At 38.4% G+C, this 25,409-nt stretch overlaps 1 protein-coding gene across 1 annotated transcript in view; it reads left to right on the plus strand.

Annotated features, from left to right (window-relative positions):
• The window catches only part of Vmn2r23 (vomeronasal 2, receptor 23), a 39,419-nt gene that overhangs the window by 7,850 nt on the left and 6,160 nt on the right, over nt 1–25,409 (plus strand). Inside the window, exons 3-5 of the mRNA NM_001104638.1 lie at nt 2,010–2,807; nt 18,854–19,075; nt 22,603–22,726. Coding sequence (NP_001098108.1) covers nt 2,010–2,807; nt 18,854–19,075; nt 22,603–22,726 — 1,144 coding nt within the window. The remainder of the gene's footprint in view (nt 1–2,009; nt 2,808–18,853; nt 19,076–22,602; nt 22,727–25,409) is intronic.

The following is a 25,409-nucleotide window of genomic DNA, read 5'->3' on the forward strand; positions in this document are numbered from 1 at the left end:
TGTATAGCATTACACTTTGTTCTTCAGTCTCCTCAGGCTTTGACCTATCAGACTCCACAGTTATTGTCTGATGGTGAGGTCAGCCCCTACTCAGTGAGACAGTGGACTAGGTTCTCCCTCCATAAATTGCCAGAGCCAAGCCTCCTTCTACCTAACTATTCAGTTCCTCACCATTGTGACCTTCCATTTCCATGCCTGCCTCCTGAGGCAGCCTCATCCAGGTCTGTTTACCTGCCTACAGATTCTGTGCCGTGCTGTTAGTCCCTATTCTCAGCCCTCACAGTAGGTCAGTGTTGGACAATCAGTTCTCTCCTGACAGTGGAGCCTGCCACAACCCTCTGAGTCATAGGGAGTGACAAACTATAGCTCTTCTATTTTGTTGATCCATCTCCCGTGAGGAACAGCGGTCTTCCTGAGAGCAAACATACAAGTCCTGAAAGAACCCTGGGCTTGTCTTGTCAGCAGGATAACAGATCTCTTTACCACAGACTCTTGCCTTATATTAGGATGCAATTCATCACATTTCAAACACATACATTTTTTAAATTATGGTTTAAAAGTAGTTCCTTGGGATTTTTAGAAATATGCTTAATTAAGAAAGTTATGTTAATTAATATAATATAAGTCATATCTTATTAATTTAATTTCATGGAACTCATGAACCCACTATCAGAGTTTATTAATATAAAAATTTATCATTTTATACCAACTGTTTAAATTGCTTACTCTTGTGAATTTACTAAATATTGAGTACTTCTTTATGCTAGCATTTCCTTCCTCAACATATTTTTATTCATTTCATTTTCTGATTTCTTCTTTCCTATTCCTTCTCCTTTTCCCTACACACTCCTCTCTCCCAATCAATTAACATGTATTGAGTATCTGTATTCAATTATCATGATTTTGGGTCCAATAAGTAAAATATTCACTAAACAATCCAAACTCAGATTCATTGTGAGAAGTCAGTGAATGGAGTCAGGGCATGAACGGTTGATTAGGGCATGACCCAGTGGGTATCTGATTTTAGGAAATTAGGTAGGGAATTTGTGTGAAAAGGGGGATCAGATCCCAAACCAAGCCATGAGACACCAGGATATTCTGATATCGCCAGTGGGGAGAGGTGGGATGGTGGAGAAGATTCAGTAAGACTGACTGGTAGTGGTGGTAAAAATTGGAAATACATTCCTTGATCAAAGGAGGAATTCTGGAACTCATTAAAGATCACATTTTAAGGAAAAGGAATGTTTCATGCCAATATTAGATTAAGTTGAATTGTGAAGTGAATTTCATAATCGGTCATTCAATATAGCAGATTAGGTAATTAATGATCTAGTCCACCCCCTACCACGGAGAAGATGCCCTAAAGTTCATAGGAATGACAGTGTAGTCATCTCAATTGAAGTTTTAAGGATAGCAATATGATGGGGGTGACCAGATGTCCTGTTAAAGAGAGACTTTTCAACATTCATTGAGGTAGATAGTTAGCATTCTATCCTAAGCAAACTTATTTTATGGTAGTTGACTACAGATTAAGCATTACAGAAAGACAAAATACATAGGAACTTCTAGGGAAATAGTATACTTCACTAGTAGATTATTAAACGTTGATTCTTCTTTATTGAATAATTAATTATAGATTTGTGACCTCAAGTAAAAGGAGGCCTTTTATTAACATTTCTCTACTTCTATTATTAGAAAGATGAAAGTTTTGGTATGGAAAGTGACAGACTTGCAAATGCTCTGGTTTGACTGGTATTACGTGAAATGAGAGACGGAGATAAACATTCTGGCCCTGTTTGATATGATTTTACAAAAGTGTAAGGAAAAGAAACATTTCCTGTGAGCAGTTAGAAGACAGTGATATATCATAGGTAACAAGATATAAATTCTTAGCAAAATTATCTAATTGTTTAATTTCTCCTAGAGTTCATAAACAGAGAAGTTATACCAAATCACTTGAGAATAAACATAACTTTCTTGTCTTAAGTAGTAACTTTCTTTCTGTTTAGATCAGCTATGCTCCTTTTGACCACAGTCTTGGGACCAGAGTCCAGCTCCAGTCTCCTTACCAGTTTCCTGTGCACACCACAGCTCTGTATCAGGGAATTATTCAACTGCTGCTATACTTCACTTGGGTCTGGGTTGGTCTGGTAGTCCCAGATGATATGCGGGGAGAACTCTTCCTTAGGGACATCACAGAGGAGATGACGAACCATGGACTTTGTGTTGCATTTGCAGAAAAGGTTCCAGAATTTCCTGCTAAGGACACAGTAAACAGGGAACTTTTTATGGAAAGATTCACATTGACACATGTTATTGTGGCATTTGGTGACACATATTCTCTTCTGAGATTTGTCTATAACATCTTCTGCAATACTCCTTTTGGAAATATCTGGATCACAACGTCTGATTGGGATATCACTACATTATCCTTTCAACAAAATCTAGGTTATACATACTTTGGTGGAGGATTATCATTTTTTGTTCACATGGATGAAATTCTGGGATTCAAGGATTTTCTCAGAGACGTTCAACCTAGAAAATACCCTCATGATATCTTTATCCAGGATGTGTGGTCCATCTTATTTGAATGTCCATATTTTGAACAGCATGGGATCAGGGAACTGAGTCAATGTGAACAAAATGGCAGCCTGAGCACACGACCTCTGCATGTTTGGGATATGAATACCTCACCTATGAGCTACAAAGTCCATGCTGCTGTGTATGCCATTGCCCAGGCACTCCATGAGGAGCTGTCACTCAGAGTAGAAGGAGGCTCACTCCATAAAGCTCCTCTCCCATGGAAGGTAGCAATAGCTGGTCTTGTATTTCCCTAGGGCACTGGGCCCTGGCTTATATGTTCTTTATTTTGGTTAATGATCTTTCCTAATTATTGTTAGAACAATATTTCTGCTGTTAGCATAGTTCTTTAGAGTACTGTCTCCTTCCTCAAAGTATTCATGTTATTCAGTAGCATAGAGTAATAGTGTTAGAGAAGAAATAAAGAAATCTACATTGTAGTGTTTAAAGTTGAGCTAACATTGCTATCAGAAAACAATATGTGCATGATGCTAAAAAATGGTTTTTCTATCTTAAGCACATTCAAACAATAATATACTTATACCCTTTATTTGTCACGTTTTTACTATTTTTAACGATTTGTGAAGAAATTTTTAAATGTGGCATATTTTAAGGGATTTTAGCCACATTTGATGCAGTAGCTTGGTTTGTTTTGATAAACAGATCCTAGAAATAACACATAGCTTCTATAAGGTTAGACATTATCATCCATGTCTTTTATCCAGTATGTGGGAGGCTGAGGCAGAAGGATCATGTCTAGGCTTAATAGACAGACCTTGTCTTAAAAATCACATCCCTAACCAAACTGAAACAAAACCAGGTTCTTTAATATGAAGCTGGATTGAATGGGGTGGCACAAATCATGGCACATCAACTTTCCACGTTTATCCTTTTGCAGCTTCTTATATTTTCCACAGCTATTGCATTTCTACAACTTACCAGAGTCCCTTTATCTACACTGTTGTCAATACTTTATTTTTTGAGTTTGTTTTTAATTTGCTTTTTGCTTGGTACTTTCAAACTCTTGAATAATGAATGTTGTGTATTTTCTACCCTGCCCCATTGCAATTCCTACCTCTTCTTTCCCTTTTGGAGTCTTTCTCTCAACTAGTCCTCTTTCACTCTCACTACCTCTTACTTTAGGTGGGGCCCATTAAATGTAGTTATAGTTTCTCACCCAAGAGTGGGAGGTTATTACTAGCTTAAGGACTAATTACCCCTTTAGGTCACATAAATCTATTGTGTGTTTTGAATTTTGACATTGGGCATGCTAACACATCCAAAGAGGTATAGCTCAGGGTGAGCTTTATTATCACATGTATCACTTTCTTGAAAAAAAAAATCTAACAAATATTTCCTCTAATTTTAACTGTTTGGCTAAACTATTTCATTAATTACCTATAACTTGGTATAATAGTCCTTCATTATGTGCCTTGTTTGTGAATATCTTCTTCCATTCCATGATTTGTCCTCTTACACTGTTTGTTGTTTTCTTTGCTGTACTGAAGCTTTCTTTGTTAGGATAATTTATCTTAGCTTTCTTTGACAGCTATTGATGTCATATTTGATTACACCATCATCAATGACATCAAGTGACCAATTACATCAAAGGAATTCCCTCTGTGTTTTACTCTAGAAAATTTTTTATCCTAAGTTTTTGACCGGCTTTTACTTTATTTGGTGTATAAAACAGACAAAACTCCAACTGCAGTTTCTCACCCTGTTTTCACAACAGCATTTGTGGAAGCAACCTCATTTTACTCTTTTCTTGTACTTGGTGTTTTGTGTATTCGGTTGGTTTCTGGATTTCTGTTCAGCTCTTCTGTGATGTGTACATGTTATAGGCCATGCTCATACTCCTGAAATTTTATAAAATTATTTGGAATGGGAAATGCAATGCTTTAATTTTGTTCTTCTTGATCAAGATTGCAAAAATCATATGACTTCTTTGTGGCTCTGCTCTCCTGTAGGGATTTTAGGCCTTGTTAGTCTCTAAGAAAAACATCATTTAAGTTTATAGAGACTGCCCTAATATGTGAAACTTTTTGCATAAAGAACTACTTTAAACAGTATAAACTCTTTTAATCATTGATGTTATTACCTTTCTATGTCTCTTCAATCTCTTTCATCAGCATCTTACAGGTTTCACCATAGGGATATTTCACCTACTTGCTTAAATTTGCAGGCAGTGCATTTCATGGGTTTCCTCTTCTCATGGTTTGAGCCTCAAGTTAGACCAGTCATTGCTTGGTCACTCCCACAAATTCTGAGCTAACATTTACCCAGCACATCTTGCAATCAGGACAGGTTGTAAGTCCAAAATTTTGTGGATAGGTTGGTGTCCCAGCATCACCACTGGGAGCCTTCTCTGGTTACAGAAGATGGCCATTTCAGGTTCTATGGTCACCCTCAAAGGTGCACTAGGCTTCCACAAGGCCCCTAAGTGACCCACTATTCTGTTTGTCTGCCTCTGCCCCTCTCTGTCTGTGTCTCTCTGTCTCCTCGTGTCTCTGTCTCTCTTTTCCATATCCCTCTGTACCTTCCTCCCTAAATTTTTTCATTCTCTGTCCTCATCTCAACCAACTCCTTTTCCTACCTAGAAAATCTATTCTATTTTCCCTTCCCAGAGAAATTCATGTGACCACCCTTCTTCTTATTTAGCCTCTCTGGGTCTGTGGATTGTAACATGGTTATCCTTTACTTTACAGATAATAACCTCATATAAGTAAATGCATGTCATGTTTGTCTTACTGAGTCTAGGATGCCTAACTCTAAATATATTTTAGTTCTATCCATTTCCATTTGCCTGAAGATTTTTTTCTTTCTTTCTTTCTTTCTTTCTTTCTTTCTTTCTTTCTTTCTTTCTTTCTTTCTTTCTTTCTTTCTTTCTTTCTTTTTTTTTCTTTTCTTTTTTTTTTTTTCTTTTTTTGAGACAGGGTTTGTCTGTGTAGCCCTGGCTGTCCTGGAACTCACTCTGTAGACCATAGCTGAGTAGTACTCCATTGTGTAATTGTACCACATTTTTTTAATCCATTCTTCAGTTGAGAAACACCTAGGTTGTTTTTGGTTTTCAGCTATCTTAAATAAAGCCACTATGGACTAATTGAGCAAGTGTTCTTGTGGTAAGATTGGTTGTTCTTTGGGTATTTGCCCAAGAGTGGTATATGTGGGTCTTGAGGTAGATTGATTCCCTGAGGACCTGAGGACATCATATTGATTTCTATAGTGGCTGTACGAGTTTGCCCTATTTCCATCATTGCAGGAGTGTTCCCCTTGCTCCACATCTATATCATGAGTTGTATCCTGTCTTTGCCGTTCTGACTTGTGTAAGATGGAAGCTCAAAGTAGTTTTGATTTGCATCTCCCTAATTGCCAAGGATATTGAGTATTTTTTACAAGTGTTTCTCAGCCCTTTGGAATTCATTTATTGAGAATTCTCTGTTTAGCTCTGTCCCTAAAGTTTTAAAAATTAGACTGGTGGTTTGTATATGACTAGTGTCTTCAGTTCTTTATATATTTTGGATATTAGCTCTCTGTCATATTTAGAGTTGATAAAAATTATTTTCCATTCCATTGACTGCCATTTTGTTCTATTGAAATTGTCCTTTGCCTTTCAGACGCCTTTTGGTTTCATGAGGTCCCATGTATTCATTGCCCTATCAGGAATCTGTTTATGAAGTTGTGTCCTGTGCTAATATGTGTAGGATTAAAATAATTAAATAAAATTTAGCAGTCCATTCTTTATTACCTTCCCCAAATTCCAGCTTTTCAAAAGAAAGACACACACTCAATCTTTATATTTTAATATGCCTAAAATAGCTCAATGGCTGAGTCATTTCCTAACCTCTAAGTGGCTAACCCACCTCCCTCTGAAATCTTGAATTATCATTTATTACATTTTGTATTTTACCTTGACTGCTCTGGATCCAGTTGGGCAGCACTATTGGGCAGCTCTCTCCTACCTCCTACATGGATGATGTGGCCCAGTTTCCTGCACCTTCTCAGGCCTGGCTTCTCTTTTTCTCCACCTCTCCAGGCATTGTAGATTTCTTTCTCCTAGCCAGGGAATCCTATAAGTATCACCTCTCTCCTCTCCCAAGTCACTGGCTGTCAGCATCTTTATTTACCTAATCAGATACAACTAGGGGCAGGTTCCCAGAAGCTATGTGCAGTAGATGTTCTCACGTAAACACAATTATGGGGAATGTAATTAGCATTCATATTACAAGCAGTTATAAATATGTTCAAGGCTATTCTGTACTTTTTCTTCAATCTAATTCAGTGTGTCTATTTTAATGTTGTGTTTATCAATTAGCCTTGGGTTTTGTAGAGGGTAATAAATAAGAACCTATTAGCGTTCTTCAACATGAAGACATCCAGTAAGACAGAACCATTTTTGAAGAGGCTTTCTTTTTTTCATGATGTATTTCTGACTTCTTTATAAAAAAAAATATGGTGTCTATAGATGTGTGGATTTATGTCTGGGTCTTCAGATCGATTCTATTGCTCAACATGTCTCTTTTTATGAGAATATATTGTGGCTTTTATTACTATAACACTGTGGTATACTTTAAAATTAGGGATAGTAATACCTCTGGAGGTTAATTTACTGTTTATTATGTTGATTCTCTCTTTTTGAACATTCACAAGGAGCTTATATTTATCTACAATTCAGACCATTTCAAAGTGTGATGGGAAAGTTCAAACACCAGAGCAAGTGGGAATAATATCAGTCATTCAAGTCTTTATGCAGTGTCACACACAATTATGCACACACCAGATACTAAAAATCCTACAGGTGGTACCCCATGACCCCTAATTCTGCTGATCCATGAGCATGGGAGGTATTTCCATCTTTTGATATTTTCTTTTTTCTTCAAATCCTTAAAATTTTACCATACAAGGCTTTTGTTTGCTTGATTTTGCTACCCCAAAATACTTTTTTTGGTGGCTATTGTGAATAATATCATTTCCTTGATTTTTTTCCTCTGTCTGTTTGTCATTTGTATATAGGGAAGGCTACTAATTTTTTTGTATCCATACACATTGCTGAAAATGTTCACAGCCATAGGAGTTCCCTGGTAGAATTTAAGGGGTTGCTTATGTATACTAGCATATCATCTGCAAATAATATCTTGAATTTTTATTTTCTCATTTGTATCCATTGATCTCCTTTAGCTCTTGTACTGCTGTAACATCCATTTTGTTTATAACATCTACTTGCTTTAGGACTTACTGAGTTTATATAGTTGAAGTTGTTATATCTTTGTAATAAATTTTCTCACAGTTATTATTTGACATTCCTTACCTTTCATGACATTGCTTGACCTAAATTCTGCTCTCCTCAAAGTTACATTCAATTGTCTTTTATCTATCTATCTATCTATCTATCTATCTATCTATCTACTTTCCATCCATCCATCCACCACTTTCTCTCAGTGCTATGAGTTGACCCCAGGACCTCCTGCATCCTAGTAGGTATTATCACTGAGATCTCTCCTCAAACTTACCCCTTCTTATTTTGGTAATCAGTTACATGAATTATCATTCTTATTCTTTCACTTTTATATCCTATGGTTAAATTCAATCTCTTTGGGCAGATTATAGGTATATTATCTCTTTAAAAATATTTTAGCTTGTTATTTTAGGGGCAGTTGAAGAATTTATTCCATGAATACATATAGTTGGTGCCACACAAAAATGTGTCAATCAAGAAGAAATCACATATACAGTGGCAGTCTAATAAGTTTTAATTTTCTAATGATGGTGTGATCACACTCTTTTGTGCATTTGTATTCTGAAATGTTGTATCAATCACAAAATAATCTAATAATGCATATCTCAGAATGGATCCTTCTTGTTAAGTAACACATGTCTGTAAACATTTTACATTTAAAATAATTATTGCTGGGTAAAGACTTACTGTTTCCCTTTTGTCTGTCTGTCTATCTATCTATCTATCTATCTATCTATCTATCTATCTATCTATCTATCTATCTATCTATCCATCCATCCATCCATCCACCCACCCACCCCATCCATCCATCCATCCATCCATCCATCCATCCATCCATCCATCCATCCACCCACCCACCCACCCACCCACCCACCCACCCACCCATCTATCTATCTATCTATCTATCTATCTATCTATCTATCTATCTATCTATCTATCCATCCATCCATCCATCCATCCATCCACCCACCCACCCACCCACCCACCCACCCACCCACCCACCCATCTATCTATCTATCTATCTATCTATCTATCTATCTATCTATCTATCTATCTATTTATTGAATGCTTCACACTTTTGTTTTGACTTCACTTACCATTTGCTAAAGTGGTATGATTTGTTAGGTTTCTTTTTTCTCTCCTTATTGTTCTCTTTTCCATTTTTTTATATGGCCACTATATAAAAAATATCTTTTAGTTCTGTGTTATACACAATTTCAATTATATGCATAGTTATGTCCTTCCAGTTATCCCTGATTTTTGATGTTAAAATCAATATCTTCATGTATTATGTATCCATTAATATATCAGCATGATTATTTTTAACTTTTTATTAGATATTTTCTTCATTTACATTTCAAATGCTATTCTTCTATAGCCCCTACAGCCCTGCACCCCAACAGGCCCACTCCCACTTCCTGGCCTGGGCATTCCCCTGTACAGGGGAAAATAATCTTTGCAAGACCAAGGGCCTCTTCTCCCATTGATGGCCTACTAGGCTAAACTCTGCTACTTATTCAACTAGAGACACAAGCTCGGAGAGGGGGGGCGGTGTACTAGGTAGGTCATATTGTTGTTTCTCCTATAGCGTTGCAGACCCCTTTAGCTCCTTGGGTAATTTCTCTAGCTCCTTAATTGGGGGCCCTTTGGTAGATCCAGAAGATAACTGTGAGCATTCACTTCTATATATGCCAGGCACTGGCATATTCTCACAAGAGAAAGCTATATCAGGGTCCTGTCAGCAAAATATTGCTGGCATATGCAATAGTGTCTGGATTTGGTGGAGTTTATGGGATGGATACCTGGGTGGGGCAGTCTCTGGATGGTCCTTCCTTCTGTCTCACCTCCGTACTTTGTCTCTGTAACTCCTTCCATAGGTATTTTGTTTCCCATTCTAAGAACAAATGAAGTATCCACACTTTGGTCTTTCTTCTTGAGTTTCATGTGCTTTGCAAATTGCATCTTGGGTATTGTAAGTTTCTGGGCTAATATCCACTTATCAGTGAGTACATACCATGTGTGTTCTTTTGTGATTGGGTTAACTCACTCAGGATGCTATTCTCCCGATCCATCCATTTGCCTAAGAACTTCATAAATTAATTGTTTTTAATAGCTCAGTAGTACACCATTGTGTAAATGTACCACATTTTCTGTATCAATTCTTCTGTTGAGGGACATCTGTGTTCTTTCCAGCTTCTGGCTATTATAAATAAGGCTGCTATGAACATAGTGGAGCATGTGTCCTTATTACAAGTTGAAACATCTTCTGGGTATATGAACAGGAGAGGAATTGCTGGATCTTCCAGTAGTTCTATGTCCAGTTTTCTGAGGAACCGCCAGACTGATTTCCAGGGTGGTTGTAGCAGCTTGCAATTCCACCAGCAATGGAAGAGTGTTAATCTTTCTCCACATCCTCGCCAGCATCTGCTGTTACCTGAATTTTTTATTTTAGCCATTCTGACTGGTGTGAGATGGAATCTCAAGGTTGTTTTGATTTGCATTTCCCTGATGATTAAGGATGTTGAACATTTTTTCAGGTTCTTCTCAGCCATTGGGTATTCCTCAGTTGAGAATTCTTTGTTTAGGTCTGTACTCCATTTTTAACAGGGTTATTTGATTTTCTGGAATCCAACTCCTTGAGTTCTTTATGTATATTGGATATTAGTCCCCTGTCAGATTTATGATTGGTAAAGATACTTTTCCAATCTTTTTGTCTTATTGACAGTGTCTTTTGCCTTACAGAAGCTTTGCAATTTTATGAGGTCCCATTTGTCGATTCTCGATCTTACAGCACAAGCCATTGCTGTTCTGTTCAGGAATTATTCCCCTGTGCCCATATCTTCAAGGCTTTTCCCTGCTTTCTCCACTATAAGTTTCAGTGTCTCTGGTTTTATCTGGAGTTCTTTTATCCACTTAGACTTGAGCTTTGTACAAGGGATAAGAACTGATCAATTCGCATACTTCTACATGATAACTACCAGTTGTGCCAGCACCATTTGTTGAAAATGCTGTCTTTTTTCCACTGAATGGATTTAGCTCCCTTGTCAAAGATCAAGTGACCATAGGCATGTGGATTAATTTCTGGATCTTCAATTCTATTCCATTGATCTACCTGTCTGTCATGGTACCACTACCATGCAGTTTTTATCACAAGTGCTCTGTAGTACAGTTTGAGGTCAGGCATGATGATTCCACCAGATGTTCTTTTATTGTTGAGGATAGTTTTTGCTATCTTAGGTTTTTTGTTATTCTAGATGAATTTGCAAATTACCCTTTTTAACTCAATGAAGAATTGTGTTGGATTTTGATGGGGATTGCATTGAATCTATAGATTATTTTTGGCAAGATAGCCAGTTTTCCTATAGTAATTCTGCCAATCCGTGAGCATGGGAGATCTTTCCATCTTCTGAGATGTTCTTTTATTTCTTTCTTTGGAGACTTGAAGTTCTTATCAAACATATTTTTCACTTCCTTAGTTAGAGTCACACCAAGGTATTTTATATTATTTGTGACTATTGTGAAGGGTATTGTTTCCCTAATTTCTTTCTCAACCTCTTTATCGTTTGTGTAGAGAAAGGCCACTGATTTGTTTGAGTTAATTTTATATCCAGCTATTGCTCTAAAGCTGTTTATCAGGTTTAGGAGTTCTATGGTGGACTTTTTAGGATCACTTATATATACTATCATATCATCTGCAAATGGTGATATTTTGACTTCTTCCTTTCAATTTGTATCCCCTTGATCTCCTTTTGTTGTCTAATTGTTCTGGCTAGGACTTCAAGTAGTATATTGAATAGGTTGGGAGAAATTGGGAAGCCTTGTCTAGTCCCTGATTTTAGTGGGATTACTTCAAGTTTCTCTCCATTTACTTTGATGTTGGCTACTGGGTTGCTGTAGATTGTTTTTTATCATGTTTAGGTATGGGCCTTGAATTCCTGATCTTTCCAAGACTTTTATCATAAATGGTTGTTGAATTTTGTCAAATGCTTTCTCAGCATCTAATGAAATGATCATTTGGTTTTTGTCTTTGAGGTTTTGTTGTTGCTGTTTTTTGTTTTGTTTTGTTTTGTTTTTTGTTTTGTTTTTTGCATATTAACAAACCAATTTATTGTTACTTTGTACATTCTTAACATTATCAAATGCGGTAGAAGAGATGTGTAACAAGTGAGCCTGCTGAAACAGCCACTGAATGTGCAATTTTCCTCTTGACTGTTAACCAGTACTTGAATACTTGACACACTTATACAAAAATCACATTAGTAAAATTAAGAATATTCACAATAGACTAAAGCAGCTTAAGAGAAGTTATAAAAATGGACAGCAAGAAACTAGGTCTTTTAAGGCTAAGGATATTGAGAAAACAGCAAGTTTTCCTACTTCACCGTGTGGTTCTTCTGTTCCAGTCTCTTAAGTACTGGGACTATAACTCCACAAAGTCTTGACTTATACAATTTGGATTATTCTGATGGCATTTCAGGAGCAGAACTTGGTATTCTTTAGTTAAGTCTTAGTACAAGAAGTCCCCGTAAACAGTACTGGTCATAGAACTAATTAAAAATAAGACCTGCCTAAAATCATGTGTTCTAGACCTTGCTGAATTCATTTAACTGATTTAATTACCAAGTTGGTTGCCAGCATATCAGTAAATGCTTAAGTAATAGTTTTGTGTTCCTTGAAATTGGTCAAACACTTGATTTTACTGTACCTAACAAGTCGTTTTGAAGATAAGCAATACTTTCTTTAAAATCTTTGAGACTTGTCACTACCTACCAAAAATAACATAAGCATTCTCTAAATAACATGACTCAGAAAAATCATGGTGGTTTATATTGGTGTGCAACACCTTACTTCTATGCTCCATATATAAAACAACAACTTCTAAACTGGTGTATTGCTAGTGGTCCATTATCAATCTATCATCACATTTTGTGTATATGTGGGAAGGAGGAAGGAGGTGGAATATTTTCACAGGAATACTTTAAAAGTTTCTAATTTATGAAGAGATTCTGAATATTCTGAAATATATTGCAATTTTTAAATGTCAGGCTCATTTAAAAAAATAACAAATTATGCATGAAATGTATTTATGGCATGCAATGAGATACTGGTAAACTGTCCTTAATCATTTTTTTTAATTTGGAAATGATTAAATATTCATTTGCTGTTGTAAAGAGTACTACCGAGACAGAGAGATACTATGTACCTCATATAGTTTCCTCTCAGTACAACACCTTGAAAAACTATGGGTTGATAGTAGCACACTGACAGTGACATCAAAACAGTAGACATACAGAAAACCCTATCAGCACACTGCTTTCCAGCTAGGCTTCTATAGCCCCACTCACCTTCAACATGCATCCCTTATCTACACTTAATCCACGAAATGTGCATATATGCCTGCATTTCCAAGGATTTAATTTCAGAAGGTTGTTTATAAATAGAACCATCATAATATAGTCTTTGGGTACTGGCATTTAAAAATAAACATAATCCTATCCAAGTTTGGTCTTGCATCAATTAATTTTTCTGTTGAACCATGTTCTGTATGTATGCCTTATATTTTGCTAATTATTATACCTGTTGAGGGATATCTGACTTTTTTCTTTTCTTTTTTTTTCTTTTTTTTTAATTACGTAATTTCTTCAATTACATTTCCAATACTATCCCAAATATCCCGCCCCCCACTCCCCTACCCACCCATTCCCATTTTTTGGCCCTGGCGTTCCCCTGTACTGGGGCATATAACATTTGCCTGACCAATGGGCCTCTCTTTCCAGTGATGGCCGACTAGGTCATCTTTTGATACATATGCAGCTAGAGTCAAGAGCTCTGGGGTACTGGTTAGTTCATAATGTTGTTCCTCTGATAGGGTTGCAGATCTCTTTAGCTCCTTGGATACTTTCTCTAGCTCCTCCATTGGGGGCCCTGTGATCAATCCAATAGTTGACTGTGAGCATCCATTTCTGTGTTTCCTAGGCCCCGGCCTAGTCTCACAAGGGACAGCTATATCACCATCCTTGCAACAAAGGCTTGCTAGTGTATGCAATGGTGTCATCGCTTGGAGGCTAATTATGGGATGGATCCCTGGATATGGCAGACTCTAGATGGACCATCCTTTTGTCTCAGCTCCAAACTTTGTCTCTGTAACTCCTTCCATGGGTGATTGTTTCCAATTCTAAGAATGAGCAAAGTTTCCACACTTTGGTCTTCGTTCTTCTTCAGTTTCATATGTTTTCCATATTGTACCTTATATCTCGCTATACTAAGTATCTGGGTTAATATCCACTTATCAGTGAGTCCATTTCATTTGAGTATTTTTGTGATTGGGTTACCTCACTCAGGATGATGCCCTCCAGGTCCAACCATTTGCCTAGGAATTTCGTAAATTCATTCTTTTTAATAGCTGAGTAGTACTCCATTGTGTAAATGTACCACATTTTTTTGTATCCATTCCTCTGTTGAGGGACATCTGGGTTCTTTCCAGCTTCTGGCTATTATAAATAAGGCTGCTATGAACATAGTGGAGCATGTGTCCTTCTTACCAGTTGGGACATCTTCTGGATATATGCCCAGGAGAGGTATTGCTGGATCCTCCGGTAGTACTATGTCCAATTTTCAGAGGAACCGCCAGACTGATTTCCAGAGTGGTTGTACAAGTTTGCAATCCCACCAACAATGGAGGAGTGTTCCTCTTTCTCCACATCCATGCCAGCATCTGCTGTCACCTGAATTTTTGATCTTAGCCATTCTGACTGGTGTGAGATGGAATCTCAGGGTTGTTTTGATTTGCATTTCTCTGATGATTAAGGATGTTGAACATTTTATCAGGTGTTTCTCAGCCTTTTGGTATTCCTCGGGTGAGGACTCTTTGTTCAGCTCTGAGCCCCATCTTTTAAGGGGGCTATTTGATTATCTGGAGTCCACCCTCTTGAGTTCTTTATATATATTGGATATTAGTCCCCTATCTGATTTAAGATAGGTAAAGATCCTTTCCCAATCTGTTGGTGGTCTTTTTGTCTTATTGACGGTGTCTTTTGCCTTGCAGAAGCTTTGCAGTTTCCTGAGGTCCCATTTGTCAATCCTCGATCTTAAAGCACAAGCCATTGCTGTTCTATTCAGGAAATTTTTCCATGTGCCCATATCTTCGAGACTTTCCCCCACTTTCTCCTCTATAAGTTTCAGTGTCTCTGGTTTTATGTGAAGTTCCTTGATCCACTTAGATTTGACCTTAGTACAAGGAGAGAGGAATGGGTCGATTCACATTCTTCTACATGATAACAACCAATTGTGCCAGCACCATTTGTTGAAAATGCTGTCTTTTTTCCACTGGATGGTTTTAGCTTCCTTGTTGAAGATCAAGTGACCATAGGTGTGTAGGTTCATTTCTGGGTCTAGAAATTTGTCCATTTCATCCAGGTTTTCCAGTTTTGTTGAGTATAGCCTTTTGTAGAAGGATCTGATGGTGTTTTGGATTTCTTCAGGATCTGTTTTTATGTCTCTCTTTTCATTTCTGATTTTGTTAATTAGGATGTTGTCCCTGTGCCCTCTAGTGAGTCTAGCTAAGGGTTTATCTATCTTGTTGATTTTCTCAAAGAACCAACTCCTCCTTTGGTTAATTCTTTGAATAGTTCTTCTTGTTTCCACTTGGTTGATTTCACCCCTGAGTTTGATTATTTCCTGCCGTCTACTCCTCTTGGGTGAATTTGCTTCCTTTTATTCTAGAGCTTTTAGATGTGTTGTCAAGCTGCTAGTATGTGCTCTCTCCTGTTTCTTCTTGGAGGCACTCAGAGCTATGAGTTTCCCTCTTAGAAATGCTTTCATTGTGTCTCATAGGTTTGGGTATATTGTGGCTTCATTTTCATTAAACTCTAAAAAGTCTTTAATTTCTTTCTTTATTCCTTCCTTGACCAAGCTATCATTGAGAAGAGTGTTATTCAGTTTCCACGTGAATGTTGGCTTTCCATTATTTATGTTGTTATTGAAGATCAGCCTTAGGCCATGGTGGTCTGATAGGATACATGGGACAATTTCAATATTTTTGTATCTGTTGAAGCCTGATTTGTGACCAATTATATGGTCAATTTTGGAGAAGGTCCCGTGAGGTGCTGAGAAGAAGGTATATCCTTTTGTTTTAGGATAAAATGTTCTGTAGATATCTGTCAGATCCATTTGTTTCATAACTTCTGTTAGTTTCACTGTGTCCCTGTTTAGTTTCTGTTTCCACGATCTGTCCATTGATGAAAGTGGTGTGTTGAAATCTCCCACTATTATTGTGTGAGGTGCAACGTGTGCTTTGAGCTTTACTAAAGTGTCTTTAATGAATGTGGCTGCCCTTGCATTTGGAGCATAGATATTCAGAATTGAGAGCTCCTCTTGGAGGATTTTACCTTTGATGAGTATGAAGTGTCCCTCCTTGTCTTTTTTGATAACTTTGGAAGTCGATTTTATCCGATATTAGAATGGCTACTCCAGCTTGTTTCTTCAGACCATTTGCTTGGAAAATTGTTTTCCAGCCTTTCACTCTGAGGTAGTGTCTGTCTTTTTCCCTGAGATGGGTTTCCTGTAAGCAGCAGAATGTTGGGTCCTGTTTGTGTAGCCAGTCTGTTAGTCTATGTCTTTTTATTGGGGAATTGAGTCCATTGATATTAAGAGATATTAAGGAAAAGTAATTGTTGCTTCCTGTTATTTTTGTTGTTAGAGTTAGGATTCTGTTCTTGTGGCTGTCTTCTTTTAGGTTTTTGAATGATTACTTTCTTGCTTTTTCTAGGGCATAAGTTCAGTCCCTGTGTTGGTGTTTTCCCATTATTATCCTTTGTAGGGCTGGATATCCTTGAAGGGCTGGTCAGAAGTCTGGTGTAATACTGACAGATCTGCCTTTATATGTTACATAACCTTTTTCCCTTATTGCTTTCAATATTCTACTTTTATTTAGTGCATTTGTTGTTCTGATTATTATGTGATGGGAGGAATTTCTTTTCTGTTACTGTCTATTTGGAGTTCTGTAGGCTTCTTGTATGTTCATGGTCATGTCTTTTTTAGGTTAGGGAAGTTTTCTTCTATAATTTTGTTGAAGATATTTACTGGCCCTTTAAGTTGAAAATCTTCATTCTCATCTATACCTATTATCCGTAGGTTTGGTCTTCTCATTGTGTCCTGGATTTCCTGGATGTTTTGAGTTAGGATCTTTTTGTATTTTGCATTTTCTTTGATTTTTGTGTCCATGTTCTCTATGGAATCTTCTTCACCTGAGATTCACTCTTTCATCTCTTGTGTTCTGTTGCTGATGCTTGCATCTATGGTTCCTAATTTCTTTCCTAGGGTTTCTATCTCCAAAGTTGTCTCAATTGGGTTTTCTTAATTGTTTCTACTTCCATTTTTAGATCTTGAATGACTTTGTTCAATTCCAGCACCTGTTTTGTTGTGTTTTCCTGTAATTCTTTAAGGGATTTTTGTGTTTCCTTTTTATGGAGTTCTACCTGTTTAGCAGTTTTCTCCTGTATTTTTAAAATGAGTTATTAATGTCCTTCTTAAAATCCTCTACCAGCATCATGAGATATGATTTTAAATCTTAATTTTGCTTTTGTGTGTGTTGGGGTATCCAGGAGTTACTGTGTTGGGTGTACTGGGTTCTGATGATGCCCAGTGGTCTTGGTTTCTGTTAGTAAGATTCTTACATTTGTCTTTCGCCATCTGGTAATCTCTGGTGTTAGATGTTCTAGCTGTCTCTGGCTGGAGCTTTTTCCTACTGTGATTCTTTAGCCTCTGTCACTTCTGGGAGTCCAACTCTTTCCTGAGTCCCAGTGGTCAGAGCACTCTCTGCACGCAAGCTCTCCTCTTGCAGGGAATATGCACAGAAGTCTAGAGCTCAGATCCACCTCCTGAGTCCTGGGGTCAGTGCCCTCCCTGGAGGCTGACTCTCCTCTGTCGAGGAAGCTGCCCAGGGGCCTGGGTCTCAGCTCTGCCTCCTGACTGAGGATGAAGGCCCGAAGAGACCCTGTCCAAGAAGCTCTGTTGCTTCTGCTGCACATGTGCTCTCCTGTGTAGACTGGTCTCAGTGATCTCCAGATCCCGTGTGTGGTAGGGCCTGCAGAGTTCGTGCCCAAGATGGCACAGGGCGGATGCCAACCGGAATGAACCCCAGCCACTGGTTGGGCTGCTTTCCTTTATCCCTGTTCCTGCTAGCACAAGACCCTTTGAGTTTTTTGCAACAGATGTTGTGTTCCACTCACCGGTGATATCAAGATCCTGGGTGTGCTAGGGCACCTGCGGCATGGAGTGTACTCTGGAGACCTTGGGACCCTCTGCTGAGTTTGTGCCCAAAATGGCTGAGGCTGGTACTGACTGGAACGAACCCTGGCCACCGGTCAGGCAGGTTTCCTTTGTCCCTGTTCCTGCTACCACAAGACCCTCTGGGTTTTTGGAATAGATGTTGCATTTCACTCACCAGTGATCTCAAGATCCTGGGTGTGATAGGGTATATGTAGCTTGGGTAGTCCTCCAGGGACCTTGGGAGCCTCCACCAAGTTCGAGCCCCATCTTTTTCTTGAAATGCTAGTGTGCAAAAAGTCAAAACACCTCATTCAAATTGTTCTTATTTTTCATAAAAATTAGAATCTGGTGACCAGACTCCTCATTTCATTATGGAGTGACTGAGTTAAGTTCAGTTTTTACATCTGAATAGTGATGGTAGTATGGGAAAGAGCCTCTATCACATGAGCACTGGGGAAATTTTCCTGAACAAAACACCAATGGCTCAGGCTCTAAGATCAACTAGAGAAAAATGGGTCTCATAAAATTCAAAAGCTTCCGTATGGCAAAGGAAGTGGTAGTAAACAGAGTATGACTATGATAATGTCTACCTATATATAGCCCTACTGTACATATGTATTACTGTTATGATAAATGTTTGATAAACAGAACAAAAATCAAAGTCACAGGAACACATGGTGAGTGAAAGAGAGAGTAGTTAACATAACCAGGTTGAATTGCATCTCATTGACTTACAGTGAAAATTCTGACAGATATTTTCTCTTTTAGCTCCATCCATTCTTACAGAAGGGTCAACTCAGGAGAAACACTAATGAAGCAAGCATGAATAAGGAAGTTTGGACAACTGAGCTTGACATCTTTAATTACCAGTCTCTACAGAGTGGTACCAAAGCTCAAGTGAAAGTTGGCGAGTTTGTCTTTGGATCTCACAGTGTTCAGCATCTTTCCCTAAATGACAAACTCATAACTTGGGGTGAACACCACAGTCAAGTGAGTATCTTTGAAGTCAACACTGTGTGCTGCTCTCAGAGAGTAATTCTTCTGAGAGCACAGATAAGGGGACTGCTGAGTACCTTCAGGCTGAGAGTTCCTTACTGTGTCCTTTCCAATGCCAAATACTAGAATTTTCTGCCTGCAGAATCACTGTAAGAATTACTGATACATTTTTAGGATTAATTCTTCTGATGGTGTAATCTTTGCAGTGATTGTATGTGTGTATGGTCTACCCACTAAAAAAAGGAACATCTTGGGCAGTTTTCTAGTTTTCAAGCTTTTTTGTGGAAGTGATTACCTTTGGTAAATAAATAAAGTAAAGACTTGTGGACAAAAACAGTCTCTGCAAATAAGCATTAGTAAATATAACTTTTATTGTCATGAAGTTAATTGTCATCTCTGAGGCTTACTGCCTCCATCTGCTAACCTCTGCCTATTTCTGGATGCTTCTAGACTCCTTACAATTTATTCTAGGCCTAGAATGTTTACAGCGTTTGAGACTTAATGTTTAATAAGCTTACCCTCTCTTTCTCTTTCTGAATTCTTTCTGGTTGGTTCAACTCAGCTATTCCTGCTCAACCTCTTCTCCAAGCTGACTGGTTCAATCTGACTTCTCTCAGTTTCTGACTGAATTTGCCCTGCTTGGCTTCCTACTAAGTTTGGCAATATGTTCTAATCCTTTGGCTCCTTTTAAAATTCTGGATCCTTCTGTCTTTACCTGTGTCTAGCTTGTTCTCTCTGCAACTTTTCTCTGTACATCTGTCCCAGTAAAACTCATTGCCCCCAACCCTCATGCATTGTTCCCTTAAGTTGATTTCAGATGCCATCTAAGAAAGGGCATGACAAGCAAGTACATTTTCTGGAGATAGCCTTCAGTTTTGTGTGGCTGCAGTGGGTATACTCTGAGAAGCAAAGACCTCAGACACTTTTATTCACATATCGCTTCTGTTTCCTCTCCCTATTACACAGCTTAATGATTTCCTTGGTATTTATCCATACTATTAGAAAGATTTTCTGAGGAATCAATATGAAGATATGCAACCATATAGTAATTCTGTTTCGATGAATTGATGATTTCCTAATTGATGATTTTATAGAGTTCCTACGTTGATACAAGTATTCTCTTATGTACTGTAGAATAAAAGTTGCAAATAGAGCTCTGAATACCTCATGTATCATCGAATAATTGTGATAGCAAAAAAAAATACAGGATTGGAACAAATAAATAATTACTGAAAAAACATTTATTCAGCAATAGATCCAAGAAATAGGCCTCAGATGTTCACTGTCAAAACACAAGGCCATAAGAAACTGTTGCTTTGAACTTATAATGAATTTATACAATGGAACACTGCTTTGAACTTATAATTTCCTTTCTGCTTTAATTCCATTTTGTTTAACATTTTATGTATGAAGTAATTTTTTCTTTTTTTAAATTATATATATATATAATTAATGTATATATTATTAGATATTTTCTTTATTTATATTTCAAATGTTATTCCCTGTCCCGGTTTCCCCTCCAAAAACCCCCTATCCTCTCCCCTCTTCTCCTGCTCACCAATATACCAAAACCTGCTTCCTGGCCCTGGCATTCCCCTATACTGGGGCATAGAGCCTTCACAGGACCAAGGGCCTTTCCTCCCATTGATGACTGACTAGGCCCTCCTCTGCTACATATGCAGCTGGAGCCATGAGTCCCACCATGTGTACTCTTTGGTTGGTGGTTTAGTCTCTGGAAGCTCTAGGGGTACTGGTTAGTTCATATTGTTCCTCCTATGGGGCTGCAAACCCATTCAGCTCCTTGGGTCCTTTCTCTAGCTCCTTCATCTGGGAACCTGTGCTTTACTAGAAGATTTTTGTAACTAAAAGTTATAAAAAACTGAAAGCAAAAATAAAGGCTTGGTATAGCCACTTTCTGCTTCTTCTAAAGTGTGTTTGTCTTTGTTCCTTATGTTCTATCAGCCTTTCTTTCAGTCTTTCTTCTCTTTTCTTCCTTCCTTCCTTCCTTCCTTCCTTCCTTTCTCCCTCCCTCCCTCCCTCCCTCCCTCCCTCCCTCCCTCCCTCCCTTCCTCTCTCCATCCCTCTCTCCCTCCCCATCCCTCCTCTCTCTCTCTCTCTCTCTCTCTCTCTCTCTCTCTCTCTCTCTCTCTCTCTCTCTCTTTGGTTCAGGAAGAGTTAAACAACTTTGAGCCTCTTGCTTTGCTAGCAAGAGACCCCTTAGTCAAAAAGTAAAGAGCCCAAGTAACTAATTTTCTTTTTTAATCTCCTCCTGCTATCATCAGGAGTTAAATGCAAGAAGTCATCAGCTTTTGGTCTAGGAAGAGCAAAACCAAGTTAACTGACAAAAACCATCAGGTTCTACCTCCAGAAAAGTAAGAGAGAGTTGAATCACGAGAAGCCAGCAGTTTCTGGGCCCCAGAATAGCCAGAGGTCTTCATTCTTTTTCCTTTATCTGTCTCTGTGTCCCACCTCAGTACTTGAGTGTAAGAGCTGGAACCCCAGCAAATTGCCTCTTCTTCCTGTCTACTCATATGAGAGTTGGGTGTATTCTATCTCTTATTCATTCTCTGATTTGTAACATTGTCTTCCCCTCAAAGTTTAGAAGTTACTTTTAACAATGGTTGCTTTATTCTACAAACTAAGGTTAGCTTCTTTATTTGGGATTAAAGACCTATTCTAGGGCTGAGTAATGCCACAACTAGAATCAGTTGGGTTTTTTGTTTGTTTGTTTTTGTTGTTTGTTTGTTTTCAGTAAGTAACACAATCTCAAGGCTCACAGTGTGAATAAATATCTTGTGATAGGTATTTCTAGATTTGAAATTTAAAACTGCATGCACATCATCCCCTTATTGTTGGAACTGTTCAACATGAACATCTCCGTGTTGTTATAAAAAGAGGTAATACATAGTAATGGAGAATATTATGGTCTTTAAGAGACCTGAGCAGTTTTCACCAATGGAAGACAATGGATATATCAACCATGCCAAGGCAGGTCTTGTGTTGGGCTGCATGAGAATGGAATCCAGCATATATATATATATATATATATATGCGCACATGCATACACACACAAACATACACACACTTTTTTGGTTAAAGTTTTGTTATTCTTTTGTGCTTTTCTATTTTATTTTCTAGGTTTTTGAGTAATTTGTTGTTTTTTTAGGATTTAGTTTGTTTTTTGAGAAAGAACTTATATTTTGGTAGGTTGATAGCAGGAGAAGATCTGGAGAGACTTGGGAAAGTTAAAGATCCAAATATATTCAAATTTTAAAATATATTAAATATAATGAAATATACTATACAAACATAAAAAATCAATGAAATAAAATAAAGCGGGAGTTCAAAAGAGATAGAAGGAGAGAAAGAGAGAGAGAAACAGATACTTTGACTTTTCATTCTCTAAAAGCATGGTAGTTCTTATTATAGTACCCAGATGTCCAGCTGTAATTTACCATCTGGATGCTAATACTGAATGGCATGAATGGACTAACTTCCTTCTGCTCATGTCTCCTATACAGACTCCTTTATCTGTTTGCAGTCAAAGTTGTCCATTTGGATATAGGAAAACACCCATTGAAGGGAAACCATTCTGTTGTTATGATTGTATCCCATGTCCAGATGGAGAGATTGCAAATGAAACAGGTATTTTAAAGATGAATATGAATGTGGAAGTTTTTGGAAATGCTTCTGCATGTGGGAATTTTTGGAAATGTTTCTGAATGTGGAAATAATGCACCACAGTATAGGGATGAGTAACACAAAACCTAAAGACATAGTTATATTTATTTAGCTAACTCCTAATAGTTTAAAACAAGTTCTTGCTGAGTGGTGGTAACAAAGGTTTAAATCCCAAATCTCAGTATGTGGATCTCCAAGTTCAAGGCCATCCTGATCTATAGAGTGAGTTCCAGGACAGCCAGGGCTGCACAGAGAAACTCTGTCTTGAAAAACAAAACAAAAAATAAACAAAAATCTTGAGTTCAACCCAGAAATTTTTGTTTCTGTTGGTTGTTTGTTTATTGGTTGGTGGGTTGGTTTGCCCATATTGGTCTCAAACTCCTTGGCTCCTGCAATCCTCCAGGCTCAGCCTCCTGGATGACTAAGACTGCAGGAGTGTTCTGCAACTGGTCCAGCTTTGTCTTCTGCAAAACAGCACTGAGTTTAGTGTCTTTTCTTTGTACCCTGCTTTTCACTAACAGTTCTTTGCAGCTTTAGCAGTATTAATGAGTAAAGTTAGCACTCCCTATATACTGTAAATAGTTAGTGCTCTCGGTATAACCCAAACTATGAGATGCATTATAAAGTATGACCTTGTTTCATACTTACAGTAAATAGTAATGATAACCCACATTTCACTCACAAGGAAGTTAAATTTCAGAGAAACTAAATAAATTGCTATGATCATACAACCTAGAGAAAGCTGAGATAAAATACAGAGGAATTGTCAAATAAGAGAAACTGCTAAAAGCATTGTATCAGTGTGATATTGGTGGCATATACAGCACTTCTTTACTGAGATCCTGGGACCCTGGGACCCTGGGACCCTGAGTCCATGAGATCCTGGGATCATTTCCTATGGCGAATAGTACAACACCATAAATATGTGTTTATGACTAAATAAGTATTTGCCATATGATTTAAAAACTTTCTTGGTAATTACTTTAATTCTTGTGGGAGTTTTCATTTTGTATTCTCTGGTACTGTACACTAGCATGAGGCCACTGTACAATCAAGCACTGTGGGATCCCAAAGGATGAGTGATTTGCAGGGTTGTGAGTGATGTACAGGTCTGTGAGTGATGTGCAGGTCTGTGAGTGATGTGCAGGTCTGTGAGTGATGTGTAGGGCTGTGACTGATGTTCAGGAATGCTCTGCCTACTGTCCTCTGATTGTCCAGCTGTCACGTCTTCCTCAAGAGGATTTTAATTGCAAAGCCTTTCCAGAGCACAGCAGCAATACTTCCTACCAGCCTTTTATTTTATTTTATTTTATTTTATTTTATTTTATTTTATTTTTGTATCCTTACTTCACATCTAATATCTATTTCAAAACAGGTGTTTTGTCATGACCATTTTATTCTCCTGAATGAAAATTTTACTTACCAAAATCTATTTAAAATAATGTTCTTTGCTTTTTTGGTAGCAAAGTAGTGGTAGAACAGACTACTTCCTGAGTGCTGGTCTTGCAGACAAGCAGTACCAAGTCCTTGTTCTTTATACTTTTTGTTTAAATTAACTTTATATTGGTTCTTTGTGGATTTCGCACCATACCCTCCAATCCCACCCATCTTTCCATATCCTTGTGGCCATGCTCTTCCCTTGCAACCTCCACTGTCCCAAACAAACAAACAAACAAACCTTTTGCTGTGGAAGCTGTAATGCATTCCAATCAGTTCCATGGTACACCCATATGTCCACACATCTTTGTTTGCCAATATTCATTGTAATGACTTGTTGGGATGCTCTGAGCCTCTGGCTGCTGCTACTCTATCAAAACTGGAAGCTCACTGGGACTCCTCTCAGATATCCTGTTGTCCAGTGTCAGGAGTTCCTATAGTTTTGAATAAGTAGGACCAGCCCCTTCATGTACTCCAGCACTTTATAATGCAGTAGAGGTGAGGGTAAGCAAATTCAAAGCAGTGAATCTGGGCCTGAAAAGTATCTGAGATGGTAACCCACCAGCTTTCCTGCTTTCATGCCCTTGGGGCCAGCTCAAGAGCAAATCCTACTAGGAAGGTCAGCTCTACCCTGCTGAACAGGTAATGTTAAGGGCCCATTCTCCCAAGTGCTGCAGCTGGCGAGGGGTAAGACCAGTTCTCCCATTCTCACATCACAGGGCCTGCTCTCCTGCCTGTCATAGATGGCAAGGGACAAGGGAGGGTAGAAGGGAGTTTCTCCTTGGGCAGTACCACTGACCAGCAGATTTGGGGCAGGGCTGGCTCTGCCACACTCATGTCTTTGGGGCTAACTCATGTGCAACCCCCACACCCAGTGTCAGCTCTACTCTGCTGACCAGGCAAGGTTCATCGCCTGTTCTCCTGAGTGCTGCAGCAGGTAAAGGGTATGGACAGCTCTCCTGCTCGATGACCTTGAGGCTAACTCTCCTACCTGCTGTATTTGGGAAGGGGTAATGAGGAGGGCATCTCTCCCTCACCCATGTCACCTCCTGGAAGATAAGTGCTGGCCAGCTCTGCCGTTCTCATGCCCTTGCACCTGGCTCAGTTGTACCCCACACCCCAACACCAGGGTCAGCTCTATTGTGTTGCTCATAGGTAGAACAGTGCTCTCTCTCTCCTGAGTTCTGCAGCTGTTTATGGACAGAAGGGG

Source organism: Mus musculus, chromosome 6, assembly GCF_000001635.26.
Source record: "Mus musculus strain C57BL/6J chromosome 6, GRCm38.p6 C57BL/6J".
In the NCBI taxonomy this organism is placed as follows: domain Eukaryota; kingdom Metazoa; phylum Chordata; class Mammalia; order Rodentia; family Muridae; genus Mus; species Mus musculus.